The sequence below is a fragment of the Pleurodeles waltl genome, chromosome 6 (assembly GCF_031143425.1).
Source record: "Pleurodeles waltl isolate 20211129_DDA chromosome 6, aPleWal1.hap1.20221129, whole genome shotgun sequence".
Classification (NCBI taxonomy): Eukaryota; Metazoa; Chordata; class Amphibia; order Caudata; family Salamandridae; genus Pleurodeles; species Pleurodeles waltl.
In genome coordinates, this window is record NC_090445.1 from 609,999,493 (window position 1) to 610,016,303 (window position 16,811).

At 42.1% G+C, this 16,811-nt stretch overlaps 1 protein-coding gene across 1 annotated transcript in view; it reads left to right on the top strand.

Moving 5' to 3' along the window:
• The window catches only part of IGFN1 (immunoglobulin like and fibronectin type III domain containing 1), a 151,054-nt gene that overhangs the window by 81,756 nt on the left and 52,487 nt on the right, over positions 1-16,811 (top strand). The window contains exons 16-20 of the mRNA XM_069238894.1: positions 3,160-3,333; positions 4,789-4,917; positions 5,863-6,165; positions 9,638-9,726; positions 14,829-15,021. Of these exons, the coding sequence (XP_069094995.1) occupies positions 3,160-3,333; positions 4,789-4,917; positions 5,863-6,165; positions 9,638-9,726; positions 14,829-15,021 (888 nt within the window). The remainder of the gene's footprint in view (positions 1-3,159; positions 3,334-4,788; positions 4,918-5,862; positions 6,166-9,637; positions 9,727-14,828; positions 15,022-16,811) is intronic.

Genomic DNA, 16,811 nt, shown 5'->3' on the forward strand with positions numbered 1-16,811 from the left:
CCGCAAAAGTTGCTGAATGGAAATAAGATTTGTCAGGAAGCTAAGTCTTAGTGTGCAGACTGTGCTTTTTGTGAAGTGGTGTGTAATCTGTTCAGTAGCTTTTGAGAAATTGGGGATAAAATATATTTGTATATCTGGAGGGCTGGGTTTGTGAGAGTCTTTCAAGAGTTGTGTGGGAGCACCAATTACAAAATAGTGTTTTGACTGGCCCAGGGAGCTTTTTTCCTTTGGGCCAATTTGCTCCCACAGGAGTCAGACCTGCTAGAAACATGAGAAAAATGTTGCTGACAACAACTACAGGACTCTGGAGCTTAGTCCCTGTCCTCTAGTCTAAGAAAATATGAGGGGGAAGGTAGTGATACCCTGCTCTACTACCCCCTGTAGGGGGGACACCAAGGGACCTCCCTCGGGACCACAATATTTAGAAATGGCTATTTTTTCCACAATCTGGAATGACTCTAGCACAATTGTGGCAAAAAAATGGCAGTCAGCCATTTTGAAAAAAAAAAAATATTTGGAGAGGGTGGCATCAGTAGGGCCCATCTTCCTAAGGCCATTTTGGGGCCCGGGATACCACATCCCCCAGGGCTGTGTACTTTTAATAAGGGAAGAGGTGCCTGTAGCTCCCTTATGTGAGCCAATGGTGGCCCCGTGAACCCTATTCCTCAGGGCCAAAATATGAAAAACGGAGAGGGGGCCATGTAGCCCCCCTCCCTGAGCCTTAATATACCCCAAGGACCCAATCCCCCTGAGCCGAAATTAATGTTACAGGGAACAGGACGTGCAGCCCCCCTTCCTGAGCCAGTAAAGGCCCTGAGGACCCTGTCTCCTGGATCCAGCTCAAGTACTCTGTCCCAGGGAGCCCACCCCTGGGACAGAGTAGTTTACTTGCCTGCCCTGATGTGGGCAGAGAAACGTGTTTGCTCCTGCCCGGCTGGAAATTTTGTAAATCTCCCACCAGAGGGAAGCAAACGTGTCTTTCCTGCCCACAGAAGTGTGGGCATCGAAGGCAAGTCTGCTCCCAGCTGATGGAAGATCCAAAAATGCTCCAGCCGGCCAGGAGCAGACTTCTGTTCTGTTTCCCTGCTCACACTCCTCCAGGCTGGGTAACAGAACAGATATTGTCCTCGCCTGGATGGAGCAAGCATAAATAGCTGCTCCCTGTTGGCAGGAGCAATGCTGGCTCCTGCACCATGCAGGGAGATGGCTGAGGGCCCTGACCACCCCACCCCCAACACCCATCCAATGTGTGGTTTGCTGTGTGCCCCAGGTGGGCACTGGGACATCTGTCTATGGCTCCAGGGGACAGTCTCTGGGGCCTATGAAGGCTCTGGAGGGAGCCAAATGTCTCTCCTTCCTTTTTATTGGAATTTGGCCCAAGGGGATAGAATCCCACGGGGCCCAAGAAGGATTGGGGAGGGGATTGCACCCCTCCCTCCTTAATTATGGAATTTGGCCCTGGGGGATGGAGTCTCCAAGGCCTGATAAGGTTTGGGGAGGGGGTTCGTGCCCCCCTACCCTTTTTAATTGCTTTTGGGCCTGGGGATGGGGTTCCCAAGGCTTGGGGAGAGGGAGGCATCCCCCTCCCTTTAGAATTTGGCCACAGGGTCTGTGGGGCCTAATAAGGTTCGGGGAGGGAGACGGTGCCCCTTTCCCATTATATATATATAATTTGGCCTGGGAAGATCGAGATCCCGGGGTCACTGTAGGCTGGGAGGAGGGCTGTGTGCCCTCCCCCCCCACATATATATGGTTTTGCCCCAAGGGATGGGATCCCTGGGGTCACTAGTGGCTCAGGGAGAGGGACACCTCTCCCAATGCCCTCTGCATTGGGGCCCTCGCAGCCCAAAGGCCAAGCCAACGCCACACATGCCAAAGGGCATGCATGGCATGGGGTTGGCAGCCTACGGGGGTTGGCTGGCAACCCCACACCTATTTTGATAATTTTATTTACATACAAGGTTATGTTAGTACTCTGTCATAGATGTCAATGATGATTTATTTGTTTTCACATGAGAAAATATATTTTAGATTTTATTAACCCTGATTTTCTGACCTAGATCCTCAGTCCTTTTAACTTATAGAGCACTTTTGAAAGTGATTACAAAATGTTATTAACACATCAGCGGGTCTTCAAAAGGTACACTGCCCCTTTCAAATTTTGTTAAAAAAGAATCATGCTGATAGTGACTTGCAGATCCCTACAACCTTTGACCTATTAATGTATATCACCAGTGATTTCTAGCACATGTCCCCATGCATTCTGCTTTCCTTTATGTTAGTCAAAAGAAGTAATTTCTCAGGGAGGCCGAGAGGTTGCTTGTTCCGTGTTTTTAGAATGTTCCTTTGCCACCGAAACTGCCATGACTGCGTTCGCCATAGTTACATAGTGCCTTCTGGTCACCTCAAAGAACTCTCCTCTTATTAACATATCCGCCTAGGTAACCTTAATTGTTTATTAGGCACCAAACATGCCATCTATACACTATGGCCTGTGGAGTGGCCCAGTACAAGAAAAAGGAGAATATGGGAAAATAAGACAGTAGAACCACTGTAGTACACATGGGTTGAAAAGGATACAATTCATCTGAATCAAAAGCATTCAGGATGGATGTTGGCGTTTAAGTGTTTACGACATTTCAAATCACTTTATCCTTGGTAGCATCCAATATTGCTTCATATTGAACCATTTGATTTCCAACTTTAATTTCTTCACATCTGCATCACATGTATATTCTTCGGTCTACTCTAACTGAAGAGGCTTATAACAAGTTCAATGTTGCAATTTATTAAACTTTTACCGTGATTATGTATTTTATAACCTAACTGTAGATTGATTTGTGGGTCAAGCATAAGATTTTTAACACATCAGACAATGAGAAGCAGATGAAGATATTTTAATTAATTTTAAATATATACATTGACCACAGAAGAAATTCTCTGTAAGAAGTTCCCATTCCAACATACTCCATTTATTAGTTGTCATTTTGTCTTTTAAAAAAAGTGTGTTTTGTATAAGTAAAAACTTTTCCTTTACATTCTCTTCTCTTTCTAGATCTTCTTTCTTTACTGTTCAATCTTTCTTTTCTTTTTCTGTTTCCTTTCCTTCTACTTCATTGGATTCTTTGTATCCCCTCCTTTTTCCCTCCATTTCTGTAGCTTTACCAGGTTCCCCTCCAGCTCCTTCGGTCATTGCAGTAAACAGCCAAGCCATAACTCTCTCCTGGATGGCACCGCATAACAAGGGCAGCTCTCGTATCCAGGGGTACCACGTAGAGAAACGAAAGTCAGGCAGCCACAGCTGGACAGCAGTCACGGAGAAGCCTATACCAGGTTAGAGAATTTGCTTTCAACAAATAATGATGTTTATCACAAACATCTAACTTCTGGTCTGAGGTGTAATGAGCTCACACATATAATTTAAATGATGGACAACCCTGTGTCTCTGTTTCTCAATTCTTAGCATATATGCATTTTACCCTCTGTCTTAAAGGATCTGCTAATCTAGGGATACTGACTGCCACAAACTGCAAGGTCTGCAGGGAAAGACAGCCTACAGACACAGGTGTAACACAAGCATCTTTATGCCACTTTAAGCATCTTTATGCCACTTAAAGTATTTAATTGGCCAGGGTACCAATGGAGCCTGGTATCTGCCTTTTAGTGAAAATGCTCACTTTAGATTAAGCAGGATATGTGAAAGACTACCTTCTGACAAATGGCACAAGAGAAAATGGGAGTAGGAAGGGAATGGAGACAGGCTGGGAAACAGAGCAAAGATAAATTAAAGAACCTTTTGGTAAATTTGATTGATGGATCAGCCAAACCATCTTATCCCTTGTGGGTTCCTTTAGCTCTGGTGATGTTCTGGTCTGGCACTATTTTATGTTTTTGTATAAAGCTTAGATTAATCTGCACTTCACATGTGTATATAAAGTGTGATTTACACACTAAAGTTGGCCATAGTTAATGTAGGCTTCCGTTAAATAATTCATACTAACTTAAAATGTTACTTTGGCTGCTTGGCATTTTTTTCTGTATCTCGTTTCAGGTGCAACGCTGCAACTACCAACTTTTCATTAACTGTATTTACTTGTTTAAAGTTCTGTGTGAATGTTTATCTGTGTACGTTTCATGGAGAGCAGAATAATGAACCTCCACACATGCATCGAGGACAAGTTGACTGTGATCTGTCATCCCACTAAGAAATATCTCTCAAAGGTCATGCAGCAGAGCCTTCCATTGTAGGAAGAGGGCTGACACCAAGATACTCTGTAATGTATGATCCTGGCTGGTTTTCCCTCCTTGGGAATAGTAGGGAGTGTTGCTTACTGTTTTTTTTTTATTGTGCTTTCCTGACGCCTCCTGTCTGACGTCACCCACATTTCCTGATTTCCTCTTAGCTTAGCATAGAAGGGAGTCTTCTCTTTAAGGGAACTGAATGAGGTCGATTTTGCTCCATGGCAACTCAATGTTTTGTTTGTAGTTGCTAAACTTTGAATCAATTTGAATAATATAATGGAGATATTCATGTACTGACCATTTATTTTTGATAACTTTAAATTATTTGAGTTTGTAACTTTGATAATCTGTGCTTTGCTGTCATTGATATATTGTTGATGAGTCAAGGTTATGCCTCCGTCCGGAACTAAAGATCCATATGCTCAAATGCAGCTTGTGCTTGAGTTTCTGCAGCTACAACAGCTTCTTTCCAAAATTGTCAATCATGACCTTTTAGAACAGTGATACAATACTTTGAAGTTCTCTGAAAGTTTCTTCTTGTTGCAGACCGGAGATACACAGTGACGGACCTAGGGCAGGGACTGCAGTATGAGTTCCGAGTGATCGCTGTCAATGACATTGGGCCTGGTGAACCAAGCAGGCCATCAGAAACCGTCTTTGCTCGTGATCCAATGAGTGAGTACAACTGAGTTGTTTGTAATGTGCATGAACACACACACACACACACCAACCCCTCCTCCGTTTACGGACAGGACAGGATTACAGGTTTGGTTTTATTTAACACATCTGATAATTATCTAATTAGTCCAAACAGATATGTAAAAATTAATGTTCCTGATTATCAGGCAGTTTTTAAAGAATTCTGTATTGACTTTACACAAATTATTCCTCTAATTTGTCACAGCCAGATTCTCTATACTTCCATTCACATAAAAGGTTCTTCCACAGTCCATCTTTTCATTCATGACAAGGAGCGTAAATATGGAGCCTTTCAGTGTAGTGGCTCAGCACTGGTGTTTCCATGGACTAACGTGCGCATTATTCACAGCTTTACGTAAAATTATCAGCCCAATCACATGTCTTCCTACTGAAACAGTGTATTACCCTTATACAAACAAGGATATATGCTGGCTGCCTCAAATGGAACCTTCTCTTACCATTCAGCAATATTGATTCCGACACTCAGACCAGACACCTCCATGCATCTGGAAAATAATCTAAAACCAAATTTCATAGATTACCTGTTGACGTACAACTAAATTTCAAAGCACACATTGCAAAAAACAACTCCAGTTGTAGTGTCCATTGCTATCCTTACTACCAGGATACCAGGTAATGCCCCAGGAGGCTCTGGACTTTGGGCTTTCAAGTATTGATAGGGTGCTCCTTCAATTCTGAAACAATGCCACTCTCACTCACCACAGTAACAGTGCAGAACTGCATGTTTTATTGTTAGCTATATATATACGAATACTGCTGGAACAGCTTTTTAGAGGTTCTTAGGTAATTGTTTGGAAATTGTAATGTCAGTTGAGAAGTATGTTTACCTGTACACACCTATTGTGTAATCACTTAGCTCTAAATGTTAAACTGCCTCTACTTTTATGCTCTTCTTTTTAGGGCCCCCAGATGCTGTGAGAGACCTTAGGGTGACTGACTCCTCCTATACCACGATCGCTCTGTCTTGGGTGAAGCCACTCTCAGAAAACAGAGATTATGCTAAAGGCTACTTTGTGGAGATGCGGGCTGTGGAGAGTATCCACTGGATGCGCTGCAACACTGCTCCAATAGGGATGACCACATACACTGTCAAGGGACTGAGGCCAAAGCATGCTTACTACCTGCGTGTGATTGCTGTCAATGACGGAGGCCTCAGTGAACCCAAAGAGCTGGATACCCAGGTGCTGGCCATGCCCACTGCTGGTGAGTGCCTGAAGACATGGTCATGGATTTAAATTCATATATTGCAATTCAACAATGCCTATTAATACAGGTACAGTTCAATACGGAAAGATAGCTCCATAACGGTCAATAATTGGGCTAAATTCTCTAGGTTTTAGAAAGGAAGCTTCTTTAATGTGATGACTGTTGTCTTCTGTCTTCCAGTAAAGCACCTGAGAGCTGAATTAAGACATAAGTAGAAAATACCTGATGCAAGCATGAGAAGGGGTCAATGTTATGTGGGTCAGAGTATGGAATCTGACAATGTTCAGAGAGGATGCATCACTAGAGAATTAGCATTAGATTATGTATGCCACCATGCCTCCTGAGCTGCATTAGGGATTCTGGTTCCTTAAGCAGAGACTGGAGGAAAAAGGGGAATATGAACATTATCTCCAGTTTCTGAATCGGACAAAGAAAAAATAAAGCTGTGATGCAAATGACTTCAAGAGAAAGATGTAATAATAAAATGCCCTCTGTGAACCAAATCCAGTACCAGACCTCAAAAAAGCATCCTGATTCCGTCCTTCATTTGTTGGCCACTGTTGGCTCACTGTCCTGCCAAATAGAATAGAAAGAGCAGATTGAGCTGAGAGGACCCATTTGTTGAGACTAGACGCTCATGAAAAGACAACTCTTTTCTGTGCAGCATGTAGATCAACTAAATGAAAAACTGGGCCTGATTCACACAGGATCTGAGAAATGTATTTCTATGGGCATATGTTGTTCTACTGTTCCTACTAGTTTAGTAAGACAGTGCATTAGGTCTGCACAACTTTATAATATAATTATTCAGACTTCTAATATAATCAGTAAATGTTGGTCCGGATAGCCCACAGCACCATGTCTAAACCTCCAGAGTTGTAGATGACAACCTGGAACGTGACCAGTCTGATTCCAAAGGAGTTTGTGGAAATGGATCTAATCCATTCATTTGTCACTTTTGCATGTCCTAAGTGTTGCAAAAAAAAAAAAGAGAATACATTTTCAAATGTTTATTGAAAAGATCTAATCCTTGTAAATGAAACATAAACTGTGATTATCAAACAGACACATCATTCTTATAAGCATTATTAAAATGTTGAAAAACACAACAATTCAACCATGTTAATTGTTCCTAATTGTACTCCTTTCTATTTGTCATGCTCCTACTCTAACAAGAGTATAATGGAAGTATCCTTCTGCCAGACCCCATTCCTTGGTGTAATGTCTCCGAAAGCCAGCCTCAGTGCATTAATCAATGTACATCATCTGTTTGCAAGCCGACACACATCTCTGTCTGCGTAGCTATCTTTCTTCTCAGGATGAATGTCAGGGCCTGCAGAACTGCATTTCATTCACAGCTCTCTACAGCATGCATGATAGCTCTGGTGTGTAGTGCCTCTTACTGACTTCAGCAGGGACACGGTTTAAATAATAAAACACAGAGCCTTATCTCATTCTGCTAGAAATGCAGAACAACAACTTACTTAGTCTGGAGGGAAATAGTCATCTCCTACAAGCACATATTAAAGCAAGGACATTGTGTTCTAACAACTGTCTCTGAAACTAACTGGGCAGAATACAAAACCACAATGTCTGAAATAAATGTGTGTGTGGCATTCGCTCATGTTTTTAAAAACATGTTCAAACCACCATCTGAAAAAGATGTCAAGTTAAAAGAGAAAACTAAAATGGAAAATAAATGCAATCCACATAACAATGCCTATGTGTGGAGAATATTCCTGGTAAGATGCATGTGCTTCAGATTCTGAAATTCTTTTTGAATTCCCAGTTAATTTCACACAAAAGCATTTTTGCATGCGTAAATGTGCGAGTATATTGTAACATTCATAAATTAGCTGCCCAAGTGTACTTTGACTTGCTAATATTTATGTTTGTTCTCCACTGGAAAAATATTTTTTCCATACAGAAACCCTACCCCCCGTCATTCCCAACGATTTTGATGTGTTCTCTGCTGATTCCCTCCTGGACAATATTTACTCCTGATCTAGATTGTTGTAACTCTCTGTTTTGCTTCACTAATGACCGAGCTGAAAAACTCATGCACTGACAAAAATCTCTGGAATGCGCTTCTTAGTCTAAAGAAGACATTTATTAATTCACTTTGCAAGGTTCGTAAAGGAGATTAGTATGTTGAAAGCACACGTTTAAAAATGATCAAAGCAATGAAATGAAAACATGTACAAGTGATTCTCCACTGCAGTATACACAGCAAATATATGTATCTATATGTATATAAATATATATATATATAAATATATATATATATATATATATATTTCACAATGCAAAGCAGATAACAAGAATTAAAAAATATGCATCACCATGAGGCAAGGGCACATCTGCTTATCTCCCTCCTATCAGCGTCAGATCGCCAAATCCCAGAATAGATCGTGGAGAGAGAGAGAGAGATCAATTACCCTCATGGGAAAGATGACACACCTCAGCATCCTGAGCATGTCTGAGATCTGAATCAGTCACACCCCAGTCCATCTGGTCTCCGCCTCTTATACTTTGAACAAACAAGAGAGGTAAATTCTAGAAACTCCCTCCTCACAAATTTATAATTCAAAAAATGCTGATTACTTTGGCCAGCTTTGAAAAGAACATGTTGGGACTTGGCCAAAATCCCAAAGTGCCCCTTCAAAACAAAACCATTCCCTCCCGTCCTATTAAATTCTTATCAGCCTAAGCCCTTGGTGGGAAAGTGCACAAAATCAAGCAGAATAAAAAAATTACAACGTGGAAAACTACTTGTAGCTTTTAGTGTGGCGGTGGCTAATGCTAAAATAAAGTCAACAGGCAAAATTAATCTGGTGGTCACTAATGGGACGGTGTGCTGCTAGGCTAAGTGCAACGGAGTCAGTGGTCAAAACACAAATATCATTACACTCTCTGACCCTATCCAGAGTGGGAATTCAATTTGCCTCACAAGAGTTTGTAAATACTTCAGATGTTCACCGTATTCACTCCGGTACGCCAATTCAAAAGACTTGGGATCAGATTTGTTCGCTTAAAACATTATATCGTACTACTTTAATGTAGCATGTGAGCAAATCATTTTACTCTTTGTGAAAAGCAAGTATAGGTTTACACTTAGAAAAAGGGCTACTTGCAAACCCAAGTACAACTTAGGTGTGCAAATAGCATTATCAATCAGTCTTAAAAAGTCTGTATCCAAAAAGATGCACCACAGAAAAGGTGCTAAGACTTGTAACCTCCTTGGCTTTGTAGCCTATGGTTTAAGGTAGTTTGCTTCTTTCCAGCACTTCTGTTACTGATCGTTGGAAGGCAGGTCCTGACATGGTTGGACCATCATAGATGAAAATGAGATAAATTCTTTATGGCTTGACCGTTAATTACACTCACTCTTCTTTCTTCCTAACACATAACATTAGTTGCCTATCCCCATGTGACCCATTTCTGATCTACTGTTTTCCTTCTGTTTTAGTTCGTCCAAAATTCCTCATTGATGCTAATTTGAAAAGTTTCATGGCAGTGAGGTCAGGGAATGCTATCCGGGTACTCATCCCTTATGAGGTATGTATGACAGAGGAATGCACCCGTTGCCATCTTGCTCCTCAAGGCACTCAGAATCAGAATCAAATAAGGAAATACTAAATATGGAGCCAACTGAAAAGAAAGGTTTCCTGAGTATTTCTGCACCTTAAGAGATCAAATCAGGATCTAATGATAACAAGACAGTTCATTCATGTCTTGCTTGAACTAAGGAGGATCTGACTCTTGATCTATTTTTCCCTAAGTAGCTGGAGCGTACACTATCATTATTTCCTCACAAATGTTGGTTCCACCTCATTTAAAACTAATGTACTTTAGAAAATATTTTAAATTGTGCAAATTAAGTACAGGGACGGGTTGTTACAAATGGTTACTTTAACTCAGCATATATATATATCTACACATATACACACACATGTATATTCACTTAAAAAACTATAACTGGTGCCTTGATATGCTATGCTACTTACCTCAGATTATACAGCACTCATGACAACTGTTATAACATCAATACAAATGTCAATGAAACGTTAGCTGTTTAATTATTGAAGACAAAACTTTCTACTTGAGGTATAGTTACGTTGGGACATGAGTTACGGTGACTTGAAATAATTATATCTATAACTGCTGCATTTCTGTGGTTTTGTGCGAGTAAATTCAAAACCTAAGGCCTCTGTCACCTTTGTTTTTTGTTTTAAAGTGAATTAAAGTGAATTTCTATGTTTTTGTAAATTCTATTTTCTAACTATAATGTCCAGGTCACCTTTGTTTTTTTCCGGTGAATTTCAATGTTTTTAACGTAAAGTAATTTTAATTACTACACATTATTCCAACCACCCCCGCACACGGCCAAAGGCCTGTGGCCAGGCCCTGCAGCTATTCTCCTAGAACAACCCAACCCCCGCACCTAGCAAGGCCTTTGGCCACAGGGCCTGTCTCTCTGGGTGTGAGAAAAGGTGCTAAACGGTGTCTGTGGGTGTGAGAGTGGGTGTGACAGTGTGTTGGGGAGTGGGTGTGCGAGGGTCTATGTGGGTGTGAGAGTGGGTGTGAGAGTGTCTGTCTGGGTGAGCGTAGGTGTGAAAGGGAGACTCTGGGTCTGAGAGTCTCTGTGAGTGAGTGGATGTGTGCGTGTCTGTGTGGGTCTGCAAGTGGTTGTGTGAGAGTCTGAGTGGGTCTGTGAGTGGGTGCGTGATTGTCTGAATGGGTCTGTGAGTGGGTGCCTGAGTCTGACTGGGTCTGTGAGTGGATGTGTGAGCCTGAGGGTGCGCGAGTGTGTAAGTGGGTCTGTGAGTGGATGCATGAGGGTCTGAGTGGGTCTGCGAGTAGGTGCACGAGTGCCTGAGTGGGTGTGTTTGTGGGTACATGAGTCTCTGAGTGTATCTATGAGTGAATGAAATAATGAATGAGTCTGTGAATGTTTTTTTCATTTTTTCACCAATAGTTGTGAATTTGTGGCAACGTTGCATGAGGGGCGGTGCTGAGTGTTGCGAAGTGTTTGTGAATATCGTGCGTCATAAAATCATTGAGGTCAGAATTTTACCCTCAAAAACCCCTATATCAGAGCCCTAGGTTCAGAGTACCACCATCCTGACCTCTTATACCAATTTTCCTTTTATTTTTAAGCACCCAGGACAGTGTCCCGTTACCTAAAATGGGGGTCACAACTTTTTGGTCAGGTTGTGGTCAGCCAGTCACAGCATTCTTGTTGGTGCACACATTCCCAAATACGCTGCATCGCCATGAAAACGTTGCAACCAATCTGTGGCCCTAAGTACACAAATGTATTTCCCCTTTAATTTCTCAAAAACTACTGAATGGATTTACACCAATTAATGAAAAGCGTAATCTGCATTCTGAAGCTTATCTTTCTGCTAAATTTGGTGAAATTCCATCCAGCGGTTCGAGCTTTAGCCGCACTTATCATTCTGCTAAATTTGGTGTAATTCCATCCAGCAGTTCGAGCTTTAGCCGCATTCAAAACTCCTGTGGGACTTAACGTGGGAAAAACACTTTTTTGACCCTCCCTTTTTCTCAGCCCCTGCTTGATGGCTCACCCCAAAACTTTCCATGCCCAAACAAGAATCACCTGGACACCTTTTTTTGGAAAGGTTACTGTAGATGATCTGTCAAACGGTGCCAAAGATATAAGCAAGTCAATAAACGCTTTTCCATGGTTCTAACTATAACTATCTACTATATGTATATACATGCACACATACATACATACATGTGTGTGTGTGTGTGTGTGTGTGTGTGTGCTTAGACATATGTATGTGTGTACATGTATAGATATATATGTGCCAAGTTAGCCAAGGTACAAAAAAGGGTCAGAGGGGATGTCCCAGCTGCTGCAAGAAAGGAGTAAAAGGCTTCCTTGAGTAGATTGTTTTTTTTTAAGGTTAAGTTAGGGTAATTCATGAGGACTGATGATAGCAAACTTCAGCAATGAGCGCCCAATAGGCCGATCAACTTCCTGTCTTCATTTTCTGTAACTGTAGCTGTTTTGTGTGATTAGGTTTATCCTGAGCTTGTAGGGTCAGGAAAGAGCTTGAACTATTTGGGCTCATGACCGTCCATGTTTTGAAGGTGATGCAAAGAATTTTAATCTTTGTGCTATGGAAAGTCAGTAAAGAAATTTGAGAGATGAAGAGATGAGATGTGAATTCTTTAATTTAAGAAGAGTCTAGCTGTTTTATTTTGTAGGCAATCTCTTTATATGGTTTGCTGGATCTCTCATCCAGTTGTTTTGGAGGTAAAAACTATAATCTTTTTACAAAGACCGCTGAAGCCGCGGGCGCAAAAAGACTGCCACTGCTGGTGATCTCAATATCGCCCTATTACGACTGCTGTCAGATTTCCACCTGATTTCAGGTGGAAATCTGACAGAAGTTAGCCTGGCGAACAGTGATGGGGAGGCGGTTCCACCACCGGCACCGCCACGCCAAAAGGACTCTGCCGGATTATGACCTGTAATACGGGGCGGCTGTGTCCTGAAAGCGGTGCGATGCCGGCGGTGGAAGCGCCAGGATCCATCACGTCGCGGGCGACCTCCTTGATGGAAAAGGTAAGTGATTATTCGACAGGGGTGTGTCTTGGTGTGTGTGTGTCTGCGTGTGTAAATGCATTGAATGCAGGGGAAGGGGTATCTGCATGTATGAATCTATTGAATGAGGGGGAGGGGAGTGTCTATGTGTGTGAATGTATTGAATGCAGGGGTGTCTGCATGTGTGAGTGCGAGTATGCAGATGAGGAGGGGATGGTGTGTGCGTGTATGTGGAGGGGGTGGTGTATGTGTGTGTGTATGTGGATGGGGAAGGGGTGGTGTATACATGTGTGTATGTGAGTGAATTTGAATGTATGTCTGCATGTGCGCGCGTGAATGGTGGGTGTTTCTGTGAGCGTTTGCATGGGTGTGCCTGAGTGCATGTACGTGCGTGAATGAGTATTTCTGTGTGCGTGTTTGTGTGTGTGTGCTCGAGTGAATGTAGCGAGTGCGTGGGTGAGTGTTTGTAAGAGTGTAGAAGTGTATGGGTGCATGTGTGGGTGGGTGTCTTTCAGTGACAGGAATGAAGATTCCTATAGCTGGGTGCAGGACTGCCAGTATTTTCATGGCGGTGCGCCCGCCATAAAAATGCTGGTGGACTGACGCCTCATAATACCGCTAGTGGTATTACTGCTGCCACCAGGTTGGAGGTGCTCAAAAGTGGCGGAACAGGCAGCATGCCAAAGGTGGCAGTACAGGCAGCGTGTCAGCGGTTTGGCTTAAGCCAAACTGCCAAACTCCTAATATGGCGGTCTTTACCACTAGCCAGTTGGCGGTAAAACCACCACTATGAGTCTGACTCGTAATGAGGGTCTATGTGTCCAGTGTACCTGCGCTAATGCTCTGTGTAATCCATAATGAACGGAAAACTCTGGTGCCCCTGCACAAAATAAAACTAAAACAAAATGGTGTGCATGAAGCACTCAGTTTCAAATGCACTGGACAAAAAAGAAAAAAGAAATCACAAAAATTATCCAGATCACTCCTGGCCTGTCTGACCAACGGGCAGGATCAAAGGCCTTCACACCAAAACCCTTCCTCATCAAGAACGAGAGGCTTGAACTCCCCTCTCACCCCACACTATTGCTCTCCTTGCCCAGGATTGAAGGGTGGTATGTCCCTTATTCTTCGTAGTAAACGGTGGTGCAGGTGCTTATGAACTACCCCCACATTATTCTGGGAATAGGTGAGTTTTACCCCGAAACCCACTTGCTTCACCCTAAAGTAGAGAAACAAATATAAACGGCTCATGGGGCAGCTAAGAGCCACACAGATGTGCCAACCCCCTATACACCCACAGGCCATCATGCAAGGTACTTGACAACAACCCCCATCTTGTCCAAGGGTAGGGGATGGACTTTTCCCCAAAGCTCCCCATGGCTTGCCAAGGAAGAGGTGGGCAAAAACACACCACAGCCATTTAAAAGCTGTCCTGGCATGCCTCCCCTCCCCAGGTGCATTAATATAGTAATTGTCCTGTGGGACTCATAAAAAAATGGTACCCTCTTAGATGTCTTAGAGGGAATACAGAGTTACTCAGACTTATTCATTGGACAAAAATTAATTACAAAGCAGGCAGAACCTCTTGACGTGATAATATTCAGGGGGCATGGGTCTTAGTTGAACTTCACCCTACCTTGCTAAGGGGTCTGGGATAAAGATGTCACCATCTCACTTACCTTCCATAACGGGGGTAATAGCCATGTTTAAAAAAAACACCAAAAGGAAAAACAAGAGAACAAGACAGCCCTAGTTTTTTTCTCAACCTTTGTCAATGCTCAACTGGGACAGATATAAGATTTCTATGCAGTACAGCACTGGGGCCTTGAAAGACCAGAGCAGATCACAGCTTCCCCAACACTCTGTTGGATAGGATACTGAAGCAGGCGTGAGCTACTTCTCTCCTTCATGGCTTGCAAACCAATGCGGCATAGATCTGTGTGCTGAAACTGACAACATGTGCTGTTTCAATGGGACACATATCATTGTATCTAAAAAATGTATAGAGCTGTATGTCAATATGAACAGACAACAAGTGTCTTTGGTGGGTGCTTTGGTTACAAGTGTTCCTGTACTTTAGGCGTCTCCAGAACCAGATGTGCTTTGGAAGAAAGATGGCATTCCACTATCGCGCAGGGCCACAGTGACCAGCAGAGAAGGACTTTCTCAGTTATTAATCCCCTGTGCTGATTATACTGACAGTGGAATCTACACCATTATGCTGAAGAACTATTTCGGAAAAGAAACCTTCAACTTTGAAATCCAAGTAGCAGGTACGATAGTGGCATGTCTGGTATGGCTGGGGATGTAAAGTAATGGTATCCACAATTTTGGCAAAGTCATTGTCAGCATGTGATGTAACTTCACTCACAAGACATCAAGTAACTGGCATGTTTAACTATTTAAGACTGTGCTCATTGAGCATATGCAGAAGATTAATCATGGAGCAATATGAGTGGAGGCTGGGTCAGGAGGAGATGCTTCTCCTTGGAAGGTACTGGTGGCACCAAGAGGAAGGAGTACAAAGCAGTGAGATGTCATTTGGGGCTCAATTGCGCACCACGCACATCATCCTATCCTGCCAGACTAATACAGGTGCAGGCACTTTTCAGACCCTGCCTATGCTCACTGGCAAAAACAACAGATGATGGACGGAATGAAGAACAAATCAAACATTCACCCCCAGTAACAGATCTGGGTTTAATCTATCACTGGGGTGGCATGGTGAACAAATGAAAGATGGATTAAACCCAGATCTGTGACTGGCGGTGAGTGTTTGCATTGTTCAGCACTCCGTCTATCATTCTTTTGTGTTGCTGTGCTCACGGGGCAGCACAACCTTACTAAGTACATGAATACCTTACGCTGCTTTCTGGACCCACTTCAGGCAACAAATCTTTGAAGTGGTATTTTAGGTAAAATCTAGTGCAACAAACTTTAATAGTCACACCTGTATGAGTCAATGATTAGAGTATAAGGAAGTTTGAAATGTTTATTGAAGCACAAAGTGATATATTTTATTATTCAATGGAATTACAGAACAATGCATGAAACGTGTCCTGAATCTGTCCATACTTTATTCGTCTAAAGAATACAGTATTCGTTTTATAAGAATTTGTCTAGTCAGATTAAGAAAGTCTAGGAAAATGCTACTGCAAATAACAGAAGTACTTCTTTGTACTATCTCTAACTTGGCTCTCACAGCTATCAATTCAATAAACATTTGATTATCACACTACTCTGTAACAGTCTGTCCTGACTCTTTTCTCTCTAGCAATCTTGAGAAGCTATGCCTCATACCCCACTTATCTCTGCTGACACCGCCTCTGTTGACTACAATGCCAGCCCCTCGGGCACTTTTATAATACCATTTATTGGACACAATCTTTAACAAATTGTTTCATCAATTTAGCATGATCTTCTGTGAACGGAACTTCTCATACAAAAATCAACTCATACTCAAAAAGCCAACCTGGCTCAGCTCTTCTATGCATGCTTTACTTTTGAAAAAACTAAATACATAAATAAGTTCACGTTGTCATAGCCTTTCGCTCAGCTTTCACACTGTAAACCCATTCATAAAAGGTGCAGTTTAAAGAATAAATTGTATCAATTGGCGCATTCCAAAGCAGGTCAAAAAGGCAAACAGTGTAATATAATACTGCTTCCATTGTTTAGTTTGGCATCATGCTTTAGCCATAAAACGATTAAAAATGAATCATTTCTTAGGTTCCATAGGCAGCATAGATCATGCAGAGTTTAAGGCAAGAGAACAATTATGAAAAACAACATTAGTTACTCCCAGCTTCATTTGCTCATGGTAATTCTCCATTTAATTTTTTTATTTATTGAAAACATTTGCAGTTTCCCCCCTTTGATGGTTTGGAACCATCACAATAATACATTCATTTATTTATGCCAAAGTACTTTCATTTTCATTATTGTCGGACTCTCGTTTTCTTTTCAGATTTTTCCTTTCTTTCATTTTCTTATATTCTTCAATCACTCTGTTACTCCGTTCCAAATCTCTCTTCATTCTCTTGTGCATTTCCCTTGCTCTTTT